Source organism: Megascapheus bottae, chromosome 13, assembly GCF_031878675.1.
Source record: "Megascapheus bottae isolate mThoBot1 chromosome 13, mThoBot2.hap1, whole genome shotgun sequence".
Classification (NCBI taxonomy): Eukaryota; Metazoa; Chordata; class Mammalia; order Rodentia; family Geomyidae; genus Megascapheus; species Megascapheus bottae.
In genome coordinates this window covers 57,213,921-57,234,187 of record NC_143521.1, presented here as the reverse complement: position 1 = coordinate 57,234,187, position 20,267 = coordinate 57,213,921, and the positions used below count along the sequence as shown (strand labels likewise).

Below are 20,267 nucleotides of genomic sequence, written 5' to 3'. Positions count from 1 at the left end.
TTAGGTGGACGACTGTGGAGAGGTGTTTAGGAACAGGACAGTCCTGGAATTTAATGACCCAGAGAGGAGGATCTAAGTTCCGCTACTTTGACCTGCTGGTGCATGTTATTAGATCACTGGTCCACTTGCATATATTCATTTCTGTAATAGCCATTTGTTTGCATCATACATGATTTACGTGTCCTATGGGTCACACATGTCACATGAGCGTATATCACCATGTGTGTGAGTACTCGTGTACCTCGTTAGTCTGCGCACATGGTGTTCATCCATGCTGCACACACATGTATTCCTAAATCTTCCCAGCTCAGTTGTTCTGCATATGCCATGCTTTGAACACGGATACCCACAGAGCCCATGTACATAGGCTCAATTCTGTACGACACTACTGGTCCTGTAAGAGGTAAGGCCTGGCACGGAAGACCCTTGGGTCAACCCCAGGCCCTTGGGGCTGTGAGACTCCGATCCCTCCATCTCTCTGTTTCCTGGTTTGAGAGGTGGCTCTTAGCTCTGACACATCCTCTGGTCTGTCATCACTATCCTCACCCAAAACAATGGGCTATCTGACCTCGGACTTGAGTTTCCAAGACTATAAGCTTAGTAAATCCTCTATATAGTCTAATAACAAGAAGCTTACTTTGTGTGTACTCACGTGTGAACACAAGCATCTATAGCATGTGGCAGAGTGCATATGTATACACACATGGATGTATCCAGATGCATGTGTATACATGTAGGTGTGTACTTGTATATAGACCGTGGGCCTTACTCTCTGCCTCTCCATTCACCTCTTACATCTGTTTAACCATCAGACTTTCTTTCTATAGAGAAACCTCCAACTTTATCAGCTGCCCACAAATGCAGAACTGTTTTATGCTCATAGCTGATACATATGGAGAAGTGAAGATTCTTTTGCCTCCATGCCCATGGAATGGCTCCACTGTGGTTCTCTAGCCCTTTCCAGAAGGGAAACCAAACATGGAGTGGATGGTTCACTGCCTGGGTCCTGCAGCTAGTGAGAAAATTAATCGATCTCAGTCCCAGAGCTGAGCCATTTCCATAGAACACATCCAACCTGCTGAGCCTCAGTTATCCCAGAATTCTTCGTATAAAATCCACCCAGCTGCTGCTGGCTCACTTCTGTAATGCTAGCTACTCACAAGGTTGAGCTCTGAGGATCACAGTTTAAAGCCAGCCTGGGTAGGAAAGTCTGGGAGACTTTTTTTTTTTGCCAGTCCTGGGCTTGAGCTCAGGGCTTGAGCACTGTCCTTGGACTTTCTCAAGGCTCGAGCTCTACCACTTGAGCCTCAGCACCACTTCCGGCTTTTTTTCTATATGTGGTACCAAGGAATCGAACCTGGGTCTTCGTGCATGCTAGGCAAGCACTTTAACCACTAGGCCAAACTCCCGGCCCCTCTGGGAGACTCTTATCTCCAATTAAACATCAAAAGATCCGGAAGTGCTGCTGTGGCTTAAGTGGTAGAGTGCTGGCCTTGAGCAAACTCAGGGACAACACCCAAGGCTCTGGTTCAATATCCAAGACCAAAACAAACATACCAACCCCCACCAACAACAAAACCTCACAGATTTCTCACTAAATTCAGTAAACTACCTACCAGTTATCTGGCACTGGCTAGAAGACTTCAGACTCACCGTGTGAGAGTAAAATGAGATTGCCATGGATTCACATGTGCTGTGATCGGATAACCAGAGATGTGGTCAGAGTTCATGAAATGTCTTTCCTGAAACCTCTTAGTGCCAGCTTAGTGTCTGCCAAAGCAAAGCCAAAGCACCCAGTACCGTGAGTCTGGTTTACTTCTTCCCACTGTGCCAATCCATCTAGTTTATAATGGCCATGTAGACCAGACCCTGCCCACATGTGCCATGAAAAACGGTGATTCTTTGCCATTTTAACCAGAACAGAGCTAGCGTTGGTTCTCTTTAAGTAAACTAATGCATCTGGAATACTGTGTTTATTCTACACGAATTGGTATGTCATAAAGGACCTGCTACAACTTAAGTGACTTAAAAATTGACTTTGGAAAGCTTGGCTGGACTTTTCGAAAGATGAGTTCAGTTCTGGGACAATCGATGCTGAAGCTGACAGGCTCTGCAGCCACATAACCTCAAAAGTAGAGAAGAAAACTAGACCTTTTCAGTGGATGGCGCAGGCCTCCCTCACGTGGACAGGCTTGTCAGAATGTCCCGAGGAGGCACAGACGGTGGGGGAGTCCACAGTGCCGACAAGGTGAGATAAAGGCGACAGGCCACAACACGATGCCAGGCATGTGAACAGTGACGTTCCAAGTTTTCACAGAAGTCTCAACATTCATAGAAGAAACCACACAGAGCAAAGACCTCATAGGATCTTTAAATGTTCGGTTATTTGTTGCTGTTAAGTTTGGCCACTGTCCATAATTTCAAGGGAAAACCTCCCTGGTGTGCTGGGGAATCCAGAACAGAAACGCTTCCAATGGTGGTGGGTGGGGAAGGGGGGCAGGGGAACTATACACTCTGTCTACCACCTGCTGATCCCTGAAGATCACATGGATGGAGTAGAGAATAATCCCAGTCAAGGAAATGGACTGAGCATGGCGAAGCTTCCCAAAGACAAACTGCACGTACATACCAAGGGCGCAGCCGAGACAGAGTGTACATGCGGAGAAGATCTAACCGAGGTGACAGCTACAAATCAGGAGATTGGATTCCATTCGCCGTGTCCATGGATGCAGCCTGAGTCGGGGAAATGTGACCCATTCTCAGGAGGACAGGTAACCTATTAACAGAGGTGAGTCTAGGCACAGAAGCAGCTGTTAGAGTGGAGGTGCGTGGGGTAAATGACAGAAATAAGTGGGAACCTGCGACATCTATGTAGCAAGAGAACACTCTTTTCAAAGATCAAGAATTTTCACCTCCAGGTAGTAAACCTATTTTTTTTAATGGCAATTTTTGAAGAGAGGGAATCAAAGTGACTTGGTAAACAGAATGACTTCCCATGTGAAATGATGGAGGACGGTGCCAATGGTACAGAATCATTTACCAGAGGAACTAAGGCCAAAAACCGATATCCAACAGAAATAGAAAAGTGAAACGCATATTTTTCAGATAACATAAATTTAATGAATTAACGGGAAACCTGTGTCAAATCAGACACTGTTGGAGAGTCTTTAGGCTGCCTGGGAATCATGCCAGATTTCTTAAAAATGGGATAAATTCCTTTAAGATATGGGTAAATACTAAGGATTACTTCCTCTGCAATTTTTCAATAGGTAGTTCTGTTTATATGCATACACACTTAGGTTATTTGGATATGCATTTAAAATTTTCAGAAGCTGAAGCATTTGACTACAGTAAAACAGCTATCAGTGATAAACAGACTTCTGCAATTGCAATGATTCTGTATTTTATGTGAAATCTAACTCAGCTGAGTGTGAAATTTTATATATATATATATTCCCTAGAGAAACCATTTAAAATGATAATACAGCGAAGTATAGTCACCATGTCAATCAAAAAAATAAATGGAAGGGGTTCCAGATACTCAACCCAAACAAGACAAGAAATGAAAAACAGAATAAAAATAGAAGGGATCTGGGGATGGAAGCCAGCAGTAGAATGCCTGTGGAATGTACATGAGGCCTGGGTTCAATCCTTCAGCACTTAAGAAATGATTAGAAGGGTTAAAGGAAAATAAAACCGTGCAATATCTAAACCAAACCATGCCAATAATCAACTATTAATTAAACAATTGAGCTAAAAGCTTTTCAGAATAGCCTTTTAAAAGGTGAGATCTAACTATGTGCTGACTTCAAAACGTTGATGCTAAATATAAAGAACAGATTAAAAGCAAACACGTAGAAAAATATACAGTGTTACAAGGACCAGTATGCATGGTAGAATAGGAAGGCTATCTTAATCTCAGATAAAATAAGCGTCAACATAAAAAGCATTAGCCAGGAAAGAGGAAGGCATCTATTTCATGATAACTGAACCAATTCATTGTGAGAGGCCATCCCAATCAGATATGTGTGCATATCTAACACACATAAGAAGCCAACACTGACGGAATTAAAGGAAGAAGAAACAATTCCATAATCACGGCTGGAGAAGATGTACAACTATCTCAGAAACGAACAAAACCATTAGATTTGCAAAGTCAGCAAAGACACATTAGATTAACTCATACCTAGCAACTCTGAAACATCCTTTTAGTGAATAAATCTCACTAAATGTAAAGCTCATGAAATAATAATAGAGTATATTCTGGAACCACACAGAATAACTTAAAAAATCAAGATCAGTAAGCAGGTTGGGGGGAAAAAGCCCTTTGAAATAAAACAATACTTGCCTACATAATAATTTAATGGTTAAAGAAGAATTCACAAATCAAATTAGAAAATAGTATGAACTAAATAATAAAATACTATTTCGGGTTTTATGGGATGCATTAAAATGGCAGAAGCAAATGTATTACTTCAAATGCTTATATAAGACAGGTAGCGAGTGGCTGATGCTTATAATCAAGCGTCCTATTCAAGGGGCTGAGATCTGAGAATCAAGGATCAAAGCAAGCCAAGAATTATGAGACTCTTCTCTCTAATTAACCACCAAAATGCCAGAACTGGGGCTGTGGCACAGTGGTGGCACATTAGCCTTGAGCCAAAAAAGATCAGGGACAAGGCCTAGCCCCTGATTTCAAGTTCTAAGATCAGCACAAAAGAAAACCAAAGGAGTTCCACCACAGTGTCACGAAGAGAAAGATCTGACTGACTCTCTGGCTCTGGTGGTCTGACCTGCTGGGCCCATAAGCCAGGTCATCGTTTTCTGGGTGTCACGTATGCGTTAGTGTTGTCAGGAAGGCAGGGTGATGGGTTCCAATGTGGCACCCGACCCCTGACTGTTCAGCAGCTCCATCATGAGATGATTAACACGACATCTGAGTCGCCTGACAGAACAAACAGCCAGTGCCATATCACGTGTGTGTCAAGACCTCAAGAACGGGGTTCTGGAGGCACGTATCATCTGATTTGTAGTATTTGCACCAGCTCAGCACCATCCTGCACAGGGCATGAACCCCAAATATCACATGTGGAGAAAGGCACTGAGAAGATCTACCACAAAAACCACTCAAGCAAAAGAGAGGAGCCGCCAGAGACTCTTCCGCAGAAAAGACTATTTTTCCTAGGAATTGAGTGAGCCAGGGAACATGCCAGTCCACACATCAGTCTACCCATCCAGGGCTGAGCTCTTGCTCACTCGGGACTATGTCTCATTTAACTTTGCTCCCCAAGGAGCAAGCGCCATGGATGTTGCACGTGATTAAAGGCAATCTGGGGGCCCAACTGAGCTAGTCCACTGCCCTCCTCTAGGGAGAGCTTGTCTCCCAAACGCAGGCTGAAAATTAAAGACACTTAGGTTCCCAGCATTCTTAGCAGTCCCCTTCCTTTACTTTACCTGGGTGTGGGCTCCCAGGCCACTCCCAAACGTAGTGTGAGAAGTGAGGCTGTCCATCAGAACATCTGAGACGACAGAACATCCTATAGTCCTGTGTGACGGCAGGGACTGAGCCTTCAACGTTGTAGCCAATGCTAATTAATTTAAAATTTCATGTCCACATGTAGCTAATGACTTCCCTCTTGGTTCTCAACTCTGTAAAACAATCACTTCTTCCGGGGACTCATTATACTTCCAGTATACTGATTACTACCTCATAGACACAAACATGCACACTTGTCAGTCTGCTCTCTGCCTTCTTTCTGATTGTCAATTCTTTGATAAAAGGCACTGGTTCCATGTCTACTGATCAACAGAGTCTAGAAGAGTGGCAGGTATGGGGCTAGGGAATATTCATGGACTAGATTAAGAAGAGAAGGAAAAGAGGAGGGAGGGAAGTGGAGAATTTGTTTGAATCTTTCCAGTTTCTTAGGTCCAATGCCCCAGTTTGACTCTGTAACTTTCAGATGCTCTGGGCAAGGTGCATGGTTATTGAATGTGCAGGTACCTCAGTGTTACACAGCCTTGAGTTCAATTCCCAGCCTTGGTGTTTTCCCACCTGTCCACACAATCTGGCCCCTTTTCCTGGGCTACCCGGTGTGGCTTTGCATCTGGAATGGAAATAATTCTAATTCCTGATAGGTAAGAGGAGACCTTACATTCCACAGATTCTCTAGGCATTGTGGGCAAGGGTCATTTCTGAGTTGGTGGGAACAGATCAGGTTTTCCCCAGGAACCTTTGGGTTTTCGAGGAGTATGTGTCTGCCTGGTCATGATTTTTGACAGTCTGCCACCCACATCAGCCAAGGATCACAAACCTGAACTGGTAAACACCAAATGTCCACACCACCAAGGACAGCTGCTCCGTAGTGTCTGCTGTTGGTTTATTACCTCCCCACAACTTTCCTCATTTAGATTCTCCAAGGAAGACATAGCATTAGCAATCTGGAAATAACCACCACCATAACCATCCAAACTAGGGGTACCATGCTAGCTTGATTTTCAGGATAAAATCATACCAGATCCAAAGAAAACCATTCAGATCTCCTATTTACATTTCAAATTGGTAGAGCTGCAAACTGTCAACAGGAAATCCCCAGTGCTCAGTAACCCACACGGACACAGCCACACAAGTGTACACATACATTAAGCACAAGACATTATGCTTCTTTTTAAGGAAATTTGTTTGAAAATGTTATCATTCTTACCTTTCCAAAACTCCCTTTACCAATGGCCCGCAGAATCTGAAAGTGGTCGAAATTGACTATAAAAGAGAAAGAAAAGGAAAGAGAGGTCAGGTTTGTATTGAGATTTTTCTTTGTCTTTTCTTTATTTTTTTTTTGAATGCCAGTCCTAGGCTGGCACTGTCCCTAAGCATTTTTGTATAAGGATAATGCTCTGCCACTTAAGCATAGCTCCCATTTTGAGCTTTTTTTCTGGTTAATTGGAGAAAAGGGGTCTGCTGGGCTGCCTCTGGACCTCAATCCTGAGATCTCTGCCTTCTGAGTAGCTAGGATTACAAGTGTGGGCCACTGATACCCAGCTATTGAGATATATTTGTACTGTGACCATTTTCCTTTATTTGTATTAGTGCATATTAACTGTATGAAATGCTGGCTTTTGTTATGACATTTCCATACATGTATACAGCACATTTTAATCATAGTCACCCCATTTTTCTCCTTAGTTCCCCTCCCTTTCCTTCACATTCCTATTTCTGGGCTCCATTTCTAGCTCTCTTACAGTGAGAAGTCTGTACTTTCTTCCTCTTCCCCCTCCTTCTCTTGCTTCTCCTCTTGCTGTTGCTCTTCCTCCTCCTTTTCCTCCTCATCCTCCTCCTCCTCACCTGGGAAGTAGGTGGATAAGACCTCATGTGACAGAAGACAGCCACAAGTGGGAGGGAAGGTGGAAGGCTTGTGCCAACCCACTGGTAGCCAAGAGGCTTTTCCTCAGTTTCCCCTGTTATCTTACTCTTAATTTCAAATAAACTTTGCTTCTGCTACCACTTTTTTCTGCCTCATAATACCTCATTTGATGGAGAAAAGAAAAGCACCTAGGACTCGTACATGGTATTACATCTTTAAAAAAAATAGCTCCATTCTACTTATGCATGTTTGTTCCAAGTCTGGCTTATTTTGTTTAACATGATAATCTGCAAATGACATTATATCATTTTCTTTTTCCAGTCCTGGCTTGAACTCAGGGTCTGAGCACTGTCCTTTGGCTTTCTCAAGGCTAGAGCTCTACCACTTGAACCACAACACCACTTCTGGCTTTTTCTATGTATATGGGAACCAAGGAATTGAACCCAGGGCTTCGTGCATGCTAGGAAAGCACTCTACCACTAGGCCAAACTCCTGGCCAACATTATGTACTTCTTTATGGTTGAATAATACTCTGTGTGTGTGTGTGTGTGTGTGTGTGTGTGTGTGTGTCTGTGTGTGTGTGTCTGTGTGTGCATATATGTGTAAGCCTTTCATATTTTCTTTGCCTAGTAAGTCACTGTTGAGCGCACAGGCTGAGTCCATCACTTGCGTGTGTGTGAATAGTCCCACAATCAGTATGGGTCTCCAGGTATCCCTATCGCATGCTAACTTTGTTTCCTTCGGTATATGCCCAAGAATGTTATATTAAAAACCTAAGGAAGTTAGACTTCTACTTTCTTGAGGACTCTCCATATTGTTTCCATAGTGGCTAGACTAATTTATGCTCCTGCCAACAGTGTCTGAGGATTCCACTCCCCCAGCCAAAATTCTCATCAGCATTGTTAATGTTGTCTGTTTTCTTGATGACAACAGCTCACCTCTTTTCTCTCTCAGCCCCATATCTCATGCTTTACCAGGTTAGGTCTCTTTTTTCTCTTCCCTGTCCTCCTGTCTGCGTACTCATCACTTTCACCTGCACAAGGACTTCTCAGTGTTCCCTCCTAACTCCTCCCCTGGCACCTGTGCCATGAGCTCTATGATACCGCTCGTCCTCTCCTCTCGAGTCTTAGTGGAAAGCAAGTTCTTCCTCCATACCCCCACACCTGACTACCGGATTTGGGCCTCTTCTCTTGCCACATGGTACACACTCTCTGTGCTTCTTTCTAGAATAGTTCTGTGCCCTATTCTCCAGGCCCTGGACTTGTCAGCCTGCTGCTGCCTGGGTCCCCGGAGGCCACTCCACTCTCCAGCAAGGCCTGGCCTAATCACTCATTCTCACATCATGTGGTGCATCTGCCACAGTCAACATTCTGAATAGGTTTGCATAAATTTGAATAGCTAATGATGCCCATATTTCCATACCAGAATGGCCCCCTTGAGGTGGGAGGCAAGGTTTATTTTTCTCTGTTGCTGTATACTCAGCACCTACCATAGTACCCCATATTCAATAAATACTAATGAACTAACTGGATCTCTGTATTCATAGTGCCTGGTAGATAACAACTGTTCAGCAAATATTATTGAATTAGACTGAATTACAGCCAGTTTCCCATGACTACGAAAGATGAGTTTTATTTACAAAGATCAAGTGAGTTGATTAGTTCACTGTATAATGGAAAGCAGGCATGAAGGGAAGTCAACAAATACAATTTGTTCCTTGCATATTAACTTATACAGTGAAGGATAATTAAGCTAAATCGTGTCCCTGCCAGGCCAAAGTCAGAATCCAGTAACTGATCAAATGCCTAATGTGCTTAGAATAGCGAGGAAAGGTTAACAGTTAACTTAGCCAAACCTTGCTTCACTGACCTGGATTTGTTTATGCTCAGTAGGAAAAGAGAAAAAAAACAACAACATGCCAACTTCACGTCTTATCCACTCACTGAAGGTCAAAGGAAAGGTAAAGGCACATGCTTGGCTTTGCTTCTGTTTTATTTGCTGGGAAATAAAACCACTTGTCAACAAGTTTCCAGGGACCATGAGGCGGCCCCTGATGGCATCTTGCACCCCCCGCCGTGTTGAAAGCCACCTGCACCTCCCTGGTCATGTGCTTGCCCCGGCTGCTGGCATCCTGTGGTCAGGTGGTCATGTCTGGTCTCAAAGGCAGTTCCTGCACAACCCTCTGTGGGGGAGGAGCACTTCGCTGGTCTGTGACACCCACCCCCATGATTGTGCTTAGAACAGTTTCACCACACCCCCAACAAACCCTCCTGACAGCTGCTACAGGGGCATCCAGCGAGGGCTGGGGAGGGCTGGTCCTACAGACACAGGCTGAGAACCCTCAGTGGCCCTGCCACGGCCTGTGTATCTATAAAGAAGTCACTGAGCCCTGTGTGCCTCCGTTCTTTCCATCTGCAAATGGTGCGATGGTGCCTACACCTCCCACATGCTCAGGACTGTGTCACCCACACAGCAACACCTCTGTAGATGAGAGCTGTCCATGCTGGGGTGAGCGGCCACCATCTCTCTCCACTGGCTTCCTCCGGGAGAGATTTCCATCAACCTTGCCCTGGCCACGGTAGAATGAGTAACCCTGCAGCCAACCAGATGACACAGCATTCACCCAGCCCCACTCCTCCTGACCTCTCCAGGAAACCCCTCCAGCTCTGTCCTGTAGAAGCTTGTCTGGGCCAGCACCCTGGGGAGCCCAGGCCTGGGAGCCCTCACTCGTCTGCACAGGCAGGACAGTCTGGCTGACTCTGGGTTTTAAGCTTACAGTGTTCTACGTTCTCCATTCATTCCATTCATATTTCATTCATTCCCGTCCAAGAATGTGGGCTCCCCAGGGGACTTCGAGTGCATGTGAGGCTGGGGTGCTTCATTAATACACATATGCTTAGGTGTTAACAGCTCATGGCACATGGCCAGAATTCCTTGCTCCATTGGCATAGTCCTGACTGCTGGTCTGAAGGAAGAATACTTCCCAAAACCCACTCTGAGTAGGTGGGAGCTTCCTGTCTGTCTGATGCTCACGTAAGGCTTCAGTCAGGCCGAAGCAAGCCAAAGACAAATCCTACACTCAGCCACATGTGGTCGCTTGCCCAGGGCAAGGTGGAGTGGGAGGCATCGGAACTGGTATCTTATGGTAGCCCCCTCAAACCATACTCCCTGGAACCTTCTTGGCTCTGTCACACGGAGTCCCAGGTTCCTGAAAACCCCACCAGACTGGGCAGCAGTAAGTAAATCCCTAGGAGAAAGTAAGGAAGCACAACACCTCAAGAAACACGAATCAGAATGACAGTGAAGTGGAGCCAACCCGAGACATTGAGCTCAAAGAAACGATGAGAATGGGTAATGAAATGAAAGAACGCTTATAAGCAAATATATGAACTCAAAGCATACACGAGCAAAGAGACAAAGGAACTCAGCGTGAAATATAGATAAAAATAAATAACAAGTAAGCAGCTTGGTTACCAATAAACTGCAAGGTGAACACACAAAAAAAGATAGACAGCTAAAAGGGAGCAAAACAAAACATATATAAACAAATAAATGAAGTTTTTAAAAATAAAAGGCCAATGGGCCGGAAGCTGGTGGCTCATGCCTATAATCCTAGCTACTCAGGAGGCTGAGATCTGAGGGTCCAGGTTCAAAGCCAGCCAGGGCACAAAAATCCATGAGGTTCTTATCTCCAATTAATCACCAGAAAACCACAAGTGGCACTGTGGCTCAAGTGGTAAAGTGCTAGCCCTGAGCTGAAAAGCTCAAGAACAACACCCAGTCCCAGAGTTCAAGCCCCATGGCTGACACCCCCTTCCCCAAAAAAACAGGTCAATGGAAGACATGAAACGGGGGAGGGGAGGTCAGTAAAGAGAGTGAAATCTTGAGGGGGAAATTAAAATGAAGTCCTAGCAATGAAAAATAAAATGGAAAGCCATATGGAAGACAGAATTTTCAGATTTAAAGATAGCAGACGAGCAGAAAAAAATACAGAAAAAGGAGCTGAGATTTGGCTAGGGAGACCCTCGGCTCCTGGCCCATCTGTGCTGGCCAGCGGGACCAATGGTTCCAAGCCACTCTTCCTCTGCTTCCCCTGAGGCCTGCATGCCTGGCACTGCTCCTGGTATCTGCTGGACGAAGCTGTGACTGATTCTGTAGACCTGGTGTTGGTTTCCCAATTGATAAATGCGATTAATAAAGCTCCCATGGTTTTTGGTTCCGTCTATATCCCCTTACCAGCAAACGCACAAAGTCTGTGTGTAGTCAGGACGTCACGTGACTCGCCCATGCAGCAGCCTGGGGGTGGAAATGTGGACTCCAGGAGAAGCATCACACGCATCACCCAGCTGTGAATTCCTCGACAACAAAGGCTCTTACCTCCCTGTGTGCGCCAGTGTTCTGGCTACCTAGGACAGTCCTCGCAGATGTCACAAGTCTCTTAAGACAACAGGCATGCGCCTTCTCACATCCTAGAGGCCGGAAGTCCAAAGTCAGGGCATGAGTGGGGACAAGCCACGGGTAAAGGCACTGGGGAAGGCTGGCCTCCACCCTCCACCAGCATGGAGTGGACTCCAGCGTCCTTGTCACTCGTGATGCCACAGCCTCTGGCCCTGCCTCACATGGATTCACCCCTGTGTCCGCCTCTGCTCTTTCTTCTCAGGACACCAGGGATTGGAGGCGCTCCACACCTCAAATGCAGGAGGACTCCTTCTTCAGGCCCTCAGTCCATTACGTCTGCAAAGACTCTGTTCTCAAAGATGGTCGTATTCTGAGCTTCCTGGTGGATGTGAATGTGGAAAGGACACCATGCAACCCAGAGCTACCACCCAAGCCCCTGTCAGGGAAGAAGGGCTGAGCCTCAGGGCTCAGGTGAAGGCCTGAAGTCCACGTTTAGTGGACCTGGGATTTTGCACCTGTGCACACACCTCTGAAGCTGTCTGAGTTGTAGAAACAAGAGTAGACTGCACTGCTAAGCAACTCTGGGTGAGAAAGTCTTCGGTTTCTCCTTCGAGCAGTCGGAGTCTGCACAGTGGAGGGCGCATCCTGTGGAAGGGGTGTGATGGGGCCGCTTTACCTGTGAGGGCCCCCCAGTTCTCAATGCAGTGACCCACCAGGAAACATGGACGGGGGTACCAAAGACAAGGTGCCATCTGATCGCTTAGGAAAGGTGGAGCACAGCACGGCATGCAGGCCCTAATTTGGGGCTTAGTATCTCCTTGCACTTTTCCATTCAACTATGGAGCAGCTAAGAGGGGAGAGGTGACAGGGAAGAGTCAAGGAAATGGCTGTCCCAAGACTCCACTGGTTACGCATACCCAGCGCTGACATCAAGGCCCGTGGCCACCAGTTCTGCCTGAGCACTTTATTCATGAGCCCTGGAAGAAGCTGAGCCAGTGGAGCATTTTAAAGTCCACATCTCAATGCAGATGCTCACACTGTGATTTATTTTTTTCATTAACCCCAAACAAGCCTCCTCCATTCACTGCCCCACATATGGGGGTCCTCAAACACGAACAGGGCCTTGCTGTACAAGCTGGTATTGACCCCACCAAGTACTTAGACTGAAGGCTCCGGGGAGGGCGGCCTGGGCAAGCTGAGTGCCAGCGTGAGGTCCCTGAACCACTTTCTGGGGCACGGTGGACAAAAAAGCCAGAGCTGTTGCGAGCTGCTGACACTGTCGCTGGGTTCTCCTCCTCCCTGTGCTCGGGTCTCTGCAGTGGGACCGTAGGGCTCCAGAGATGGAGCCTACCCCTCCCCACCCATCCTCACTCCCACCCTGGTGCAGGAACGGATTCAGCGGAAGAGACGCTAGCTGACTCAAGGCACAGTCATACCTCAGAGAGAACCTGGGTATGTCTGCCTTATACCTAGGCATTTAGTTGGTCTTTCTTTGCTGAAAGAAATGCCAGCAGTGCAAGCTCACAGCTCAGAGCTCATCAGTGAAGAGGCCCAAACCCTCTGACCACCAGCCAGTCCCGAGGCATAACAGAGAGCCCAGCCAAGGCTGGCAGGAGGATGCAAGGGGGCAGAAACCTTGCTGGGTGAGCCTCGTTGGTGGAAGGGAGAGATGAGAGATGGAGGAGGAGACACAGGATGTTTGGTTATGGTTTGAACATCAAGTGTTTCCCATACAGTCGTGCCTTGAACATTTAGTCCCCAGCTGGCGGTGTTATTTGGGGAGATAACTCAAAACTTTTTTTTTACCAGTCCTAGGGCTATGAACTCAGGGCCTGAACACTGTCCTTGGCTTTCTCTACCACCTGAACCACAGTGGCACTTAACAGCTTTTTCTGTGTATGTGGTACCAGGGAATTGAACCCAGGGCTTCATGCATGCTAGACAAGAACTCTACCATTAGGCCACATTGCCAGCCCTCGAAACTTTTGAAGGTGGAGCCTACCTTAAAGAAGTAGCCATTAGGGGCCTGCCTCTGATGACCTGATTGTTCTGGTCCCACCCTTTCTCTCTGCTTCTGTCTTCCATGAGGAGAGCAGCCCCTGCCACACACCCATCCCCACCACGGGGTTCTGCCTTGCTACGGGCCTGGAAACAGAGCAGTAAGTGAAGACAAATGAGTCATCCCTCTGCTTGGTTTATTTGAGATACCTTTGTCATAGAAATGGGAGACGCCAACACACACGCACACACCACACACACACACACACACACACACACACACACAATACTGTGGCCAAGAAGTGGGGACACTGCTGAGATAAAAACCTGACCATACTGCTTTTAATTAAGTCTTTGGAACTATTTCTCAGATGAATTTAGAAAATGTTGGAGATGTGAGGTAGAAAAGCACTGAAATGCTTGTCCCTGTTCTGAGAGTTTGTGAGAGGTTGGGATCAAAGAAAACAGATCAATTAAGCTGATGAGAAAAGTTCATGATAATCTATCATGCAGGCTATTATAGTTATTGTCAGTTGTTTTTAGTCAGGTTTGGTTGAGAAATGGGAGCAAAAAATCAGTTCACATTGAAAAGAAGATTGTGTAAAGTTGAGGCCAAATCCAGTGTGATGGCAGAACAGCTTAGGGCCAAGAACACACAGCCAAATTATGGGAGAGGCCAAGATGCTCAACAACCAAGGAATAAATAGGAAAAATATGGGACATAAATATATAAGCCATGGAATAATACTCAGCCATGAGGAGAAGTAGATGGATTTGGAGACCATGTCGAATGAGATAAGCCAAATTCAATAAGTCGACTGTCACAAGTGCTCATGAACTGGTGGAGTTAAGACTTAAACTGGTAAGATGGAAGAGAAAGAGGAAAAGGAAGAAGAGGAAAAGAAGAAAGAGTGGGAAGAAGAGGAGAAGGAGGAGGACGATGACAATGACAACGGCCACAACAATGGAAGAGGAGGAGAAGGAGGAGGAGGAAAAGAGGAGGAGGAGGAAGAAGAAGAGGAGGAGGAGGAGGAGGAGGAGGAGGAGGAGGAGGAGGAAGAGGAGGAGAAGGAAGAGGAAGAGAAACCTGTATCTTCAGATACTTCATTATGGTGGCCTAAGCAAACATATAATGCTGCTGCTGATGATGAGGAGGAGGAGGAGGATGACGACAATGACGACAAAGACCAGGTCACTGACAAAGCTAGAGCTGTCATCAGTCCCCAGTCTTCAGAGGACACAAAGAGCTAGGAATGCAAAGAGAGGTTAGCGAATACCTTGTTCTAACCTGAGGCCAGAGCAGGAAAACCAAAAAGGCTTGAGAAACACACAAGGAACCAGTCAGGGTGAGTACTGGGTATGATCACCCTGGAGGATGGGCGTGGTCAGCAGGGAAGAGGACTGTGGCCAGGCTGGAGGATGGTGAACCATCCTGGAATACGGGTGTGCTGGCCTAGAGGAGCATGGCCCTCCAGGGAGGGGCGGGGCCAGGAAGACAGAGTAGCTAAAGACTTCAGGCTCTGCACTTGGGGAACTGAAGAGTGGTCACAAAGAAAGACCCAAGAACAGAGCTCCCAGGAGACAGAAGGGCAGTTTGAGAGGACAGTGAGTTTGGGTAGAGGCCCCACGGTGCCTGAGATGCCTGTGGTGACAGAGGGGGACACCATCATGGGAAATCAGCTGGGCTGTGGGTTCATGGCACTGACTAAAGGGCCACCTGACCCATGCAATATGAGGAGAGTGGAAGGTGCACCGGGGAGCCGGGGAAATCACACCAGCTGAAGAAAGGCAGCAGAGAAGGGGCCCAGAACAAAGAGTGTGGGGAGACCAGAGAGGGGGAGCTGGGGAGAACTCTAGGCCAAAGAAGCTTCCATGATGGAATTCAGGTCTACACAGCAGAAGCCCCAAGCTATGATAAACAGCAGCTAGACGGAGGAATGGAGGAATGAATGAATGAATGAATGAATGAATGAACGAACACAGCCAAACATGAAGTCACTTCTCCACCATTCTATGGATTATTTTTCCCTTTCCACCAGTGAAAAGTGGGATCCAGGACACATTTCCCTATGACAGTTACTGTCTGCCTTGGAAAGCAGCAGCCTCCTAGCTCTGTCACTGAGAGAAAACTCAGGGCCAGACAAGCCAGCTCCCATCCCATCCCTCACCCACGGGGACCTGGGTTTGATTCTCTTAAACAAGAACAGCACTGCTCACTTTCCAAATGCTTAGAAAACACCCAGCCCTCTACCTAGAAAGTCCAACCTGCCAGGTAAACCGGGCCTGTTCTGTGTTCTTGATGTGACTGTACTCATTGCTAGTATTATGGCTGGTGCTGGTACAGCCGCACAGTTCCTAGATTTGAAACCTGTTCCCTCAGGCTGTAATAGGAGAATCACCGTTGCCAGTGACATAAACACAGGGCGTTTGTAGGGTTTCTTCCAAGATGTAGGAAGCACTAAGCACGGATCCTGGAGCCCACTGAGTAAATTCCCAGGCATTGGCCAGGCCTTTTATTGTTCTGTTACACAGAAAACCTCCACAGTTATAACTTGACACATCCTCTCCAAACATGACATTTGCTCATTCAACAACGGGCTCACTGTAGCTGAGTCCTGGAGCTCTATGGGTAAAGATTGTAAAAATGATTGCAAGTTGAAACAAATGCATGTGGAGGAAAGAAAAACTACTGAAAGGGTAAGGAAATAATGGAGTGTATGCAAAATATAACAGGTGGGAGCTATCAACATGTGTGCCGTGGAGGGCTCACATGGGTCAGCTGAAAGCTGGTTTGCTCATTGGAGACTTTCCTTCCTCTGACTTGTAAGCGTGAAGCATTATTGAACCTCTGTAAACTGCCTCGGTTCACTTCCTTGAAAACCAAAACCTTCTGCAACAAAATTTTCCAGTCATAATATAGATTACTTAGCACATGCTTGGGTTTGGTCAGCTTCTTGAAAGGAGACGAACCTTGAGAACAGAAATCTGGAAGAAGAATGACAGAATTGGAGAGAACGTGAGAAAGCCTCTCCCCTCCACTGAGCTGTACCCCTAAAGTATATTTTCATGAAGATGCTCAGAAAATGAGCAGTTTCCCCTTTCTCCACATCAGGGTATCAAATGTTTCCTGCACCCCAGTGGGGGCTCTGCTTTTTGTTCCTGCCTCAAGTGCAGAACTGCAGCAGAAATGACAATCTGCCAGCCTGCCCACAGGGCCACGTCTGTCAGCGCTGGCATGCCTGGATCCCCCCTTCTCAAAACAATCCATGTCTGTGCTGGGGGCATCCGCTCACTGCCTCATGGGCAAAATTTGACTGGGTTACACTAAACAGCTTACACAGACTGCCCACGGTATTAAAATGCCATGGCAGAAGAAAGGGAAGGAGATGGGAAAATAAAATCCCTGAAAAGGAGAAAGATGTGCAGAGCCCAGGCCAAGTGCAGGGACAAGAAAACCACCTCTCACAGTCCTGGGCGGTTTCTGCAGAGACATTCACAAAAGCCACTCTGGGTGTTGGTGAGTGAGTGCTCCAACAGCTGACATGTCAGACATGAGAAAGCAGCGAGCAGAGGAGATGGACTTTCCAGGCTCCTGTGAAATGGAGCAGCTAACAGACAAGGCAGTCACCTGGGAATTCAAGTAGTACACAGGAAGTGGCAAGAAGGACCTCTGAAGAAAAGGGGGGGTCTTTGAGAGTAGGAGGGGCTTCTGAAGGAGAGGGGGAGGGCTTGACAGGAAGGGGAGGCTTCTGAGGAAAGGGGGAGGGGCTTCTGAAGGAAAGGGGGAGGGCTTGAGGGGAAGGGGAGGGGTTTCTGAAGGAAAGGGGGTCTTCGCAGGTAGAAGAAGGGGCTTGTATAGGAAAGGCTGGAGAGGCCCCGGCTCCTACCTAGAAGAGAGGTGTACACGTCTCTGCATGTTTCCTTCATGACACCGAGCAACTTCTCTCATTTTTTCATGTGTGTGTGTGTTCATGGGATGTCTGTCTCTGAGTCCCTTGTGCTTCATAGGAAATGGCTGTTTAGAAAGCATCTGCTGGGCCAGCGAACGAATGAGCTACCCTTGGACACTGCCTGCTGTCCCCAGCTTGGCTTCAGCACCCTCATTAGGAGAGCAAGGGCGGGGTCTGGCACTGGACTGCGGCTCCAGCCTTCTGCTTCTCGATTCTGAGATGTCAGGGCTGTCAGGTAATAACGCACTGAGTCTTGTGGCCAGCCAGGGCTCTGGCTTAGGAACATGGCTTCTGTTGACAATAATTGGGCAAGGGAGGTGGATGGAGAGAGCAATTAAGGGAGGCGAGGCAGACAGAAAGCCTCTCCCAGAGGTGGTCTTTAGTGACTAATGATGGAACGCGGCCTGGTGCAGATCCAGCCCTGGGAGTGTCTACATAGAAACGGCCTTTTAAGGTTCCTACTGTTCATGATAAATGAATACTCCAGACTTTCAATGTAATTATTCTGTCCTACATGCTTTCAGTCATGCTCCTGTCTTTTCTTCAGACCGTCTACTTGTGATTCCCCCACAAGCCACCAGACCACTTAGCAGACAGAAGAACAAATACTAATACTAGGGCTAGGTTGTTCAACTTAACATACACTATTTCATCACGCCAACAAAAATAAATTTAAACCTGGTAATATCAAGTGCTGGCTACGAATGGCTAAAAGGAACCATCAAGAATGGCAATTGATCCAGGTGGCCGTGACGCATGCCTGTAATCCTAGCTATTCAAGAGGCTCATATCTGAGCATAGTAGTTTGAAGCCAGCCCATGTGGAAATGTCTGTGAGACATTTATCTCCAGCTAACCACCAAAAAGCTGGAAGTGGAGCTGTGGCTCAAGTAATGGGGCAGGAATCTTAAGCAGAAACGCTCAAGGATAGTGCCTAGGCCGAGTTCAGAACTGGCATACACACATACAAACAAAACAAACCCTGCCATAAGCACTGAGCACTGTAGCTTTTTAAAAGTTCCTGAGATTCCATGTCCATACAAGCTGAGTGTGGTGGTTGCATACCTGGAAAACATAAACAGGCTCACAGACCATACTGACTGGAGCAAAAAAAAAAATGGGAGGCTGGCTCAAAAATAAAGCAAAAGGGCTTAGGGAGGTGGTTCTTGGTGGTCTGTCTAGCACATGTGAGGTTCTGAGTTCAAACCTCAGTTCCACCAAAAAATGCCCATCCCCCCTCTGAGAGAAAGTTGCCACAAACCTGTCAGTTCCAAGAAAGTGCAAACTCTAGGACCCAGCAATTCTGCCCCTTCTCAGCATGAAGCCATGGTGTGTGCTTTGCAGAGACCCTATGACGCGATGGGGAAGCCCAGTAAAGATCCTCTCCCTGCACAGGAAGCAGAAAGACAACTGCAGAACCCTGAAATTAACCAGGCAGAATTCTCCCAGCAAACATTAAAAATAATGGCAAGTGAGAAAAGCAAGGCACACAGAAAGCTTAACTGCATCTTTGTAGAGTTTAAAAATAGGACATATGGCTTTGGGTCACATAACATTAAACAGAGAAGAAAATGCAGAGTCATGTATGTGAGCTGGGGCGGGTAGAGGAAATGGGCTAGGGGCTGAAGCTATATGGGCATTTCCACTTCTTAACCTTGAGCTGGTTGTGTTGTACTATTTCTATACTTGTCTGCAAGTAAAGTATGCTCTGATTTTTTAAATATCTCTTTCAGAAGCCAACATCATTCTATCTCTAATTGGAGTACAAGATGGACTTGAGCTCCCATCCCATCAGAGATGAAGATAAAGAATTTCTAGCATGTCATTCTTGAAAAATAATAATAATAACAAGAGCTTCCAATGAACTTTCCGCTCAGGATGGTCATAATTGCTGCCCTGGTTTTGTGAGCCAAACGTCTTTTCTTTTGGCATTGACAATAGAAGTAATTTTCATTTTTCTCTTTCTGCCTCTCTTTCTCTCCCTTCTTTCTTTCCTCTCCCCATCTCTCTCTTCCAGAGCAAACCTGCAGACCATAAATGCCCAAATTGGTGCTCCAGGCCTTGTCCTCAGCATTATGCAGCCCCTCTAAGGAAGCTTCGAGTTGTGCCCAAGGCCCCTGGCAAAACCAGCACCTCAGGGTGGACGGACATCTTGCCTTGCACTGTGCCACACAACGCAGTTCCTGGTCAGTGGCCACCTCCCCTTCATTCCTGGCAAAGACCACGGTGGCTGTGTGTTTCCAAAAGTGTCAGCTGCCCTTGCTGGCTTCTCACTGCTCAGTTGTGTGCTTGGCATTTCTAGCCAGAAGGAGTTTTCAAATATTTTCGTAATCGTTATTGCTCTCAATTCCTATGATAAAGCTAGTTCAAACCAGCCAGCAACAGTCATACCACAGCCAGGATGCTGGGCTACCTAGAAATTCTACTTGCCAAATAAACTAGCTCCTCGCCTTAACCTCAGCCTTCCCACAAAGTCTCAGAACATGGACAAAATGTAGATGAATCCTTTGCCAGAAAATAAGAGAAATGGCCTCAAGTACAATTCCCAAAAGTCCTTTTTCCCC

At 46.6% G+C, this 20,267-nt stretch overlaps 1 protein-coding gene across 1 annotated transcript in view; it reads right to left on the bottom strand.

The window, feature by feature from the left end:
- Stk32b (serine/threonine kinase 32B) overlaps positions 1-20,267 on the bottom strand; it is a 182,679-nt gene that overhangs the window by 144,828 nt on the left and 17,584 nt on the right. The window contains exon 2 of the mRNA XM_090343840.1: positions 6,702-6,757. Coding sequence (XP_090199966.1) covers positions 6,702-6,757 — 56 coding nt within the window. The remainder of the gene's footprint in view (positions 1-6,701; positions 6,758-20,267) is intronic.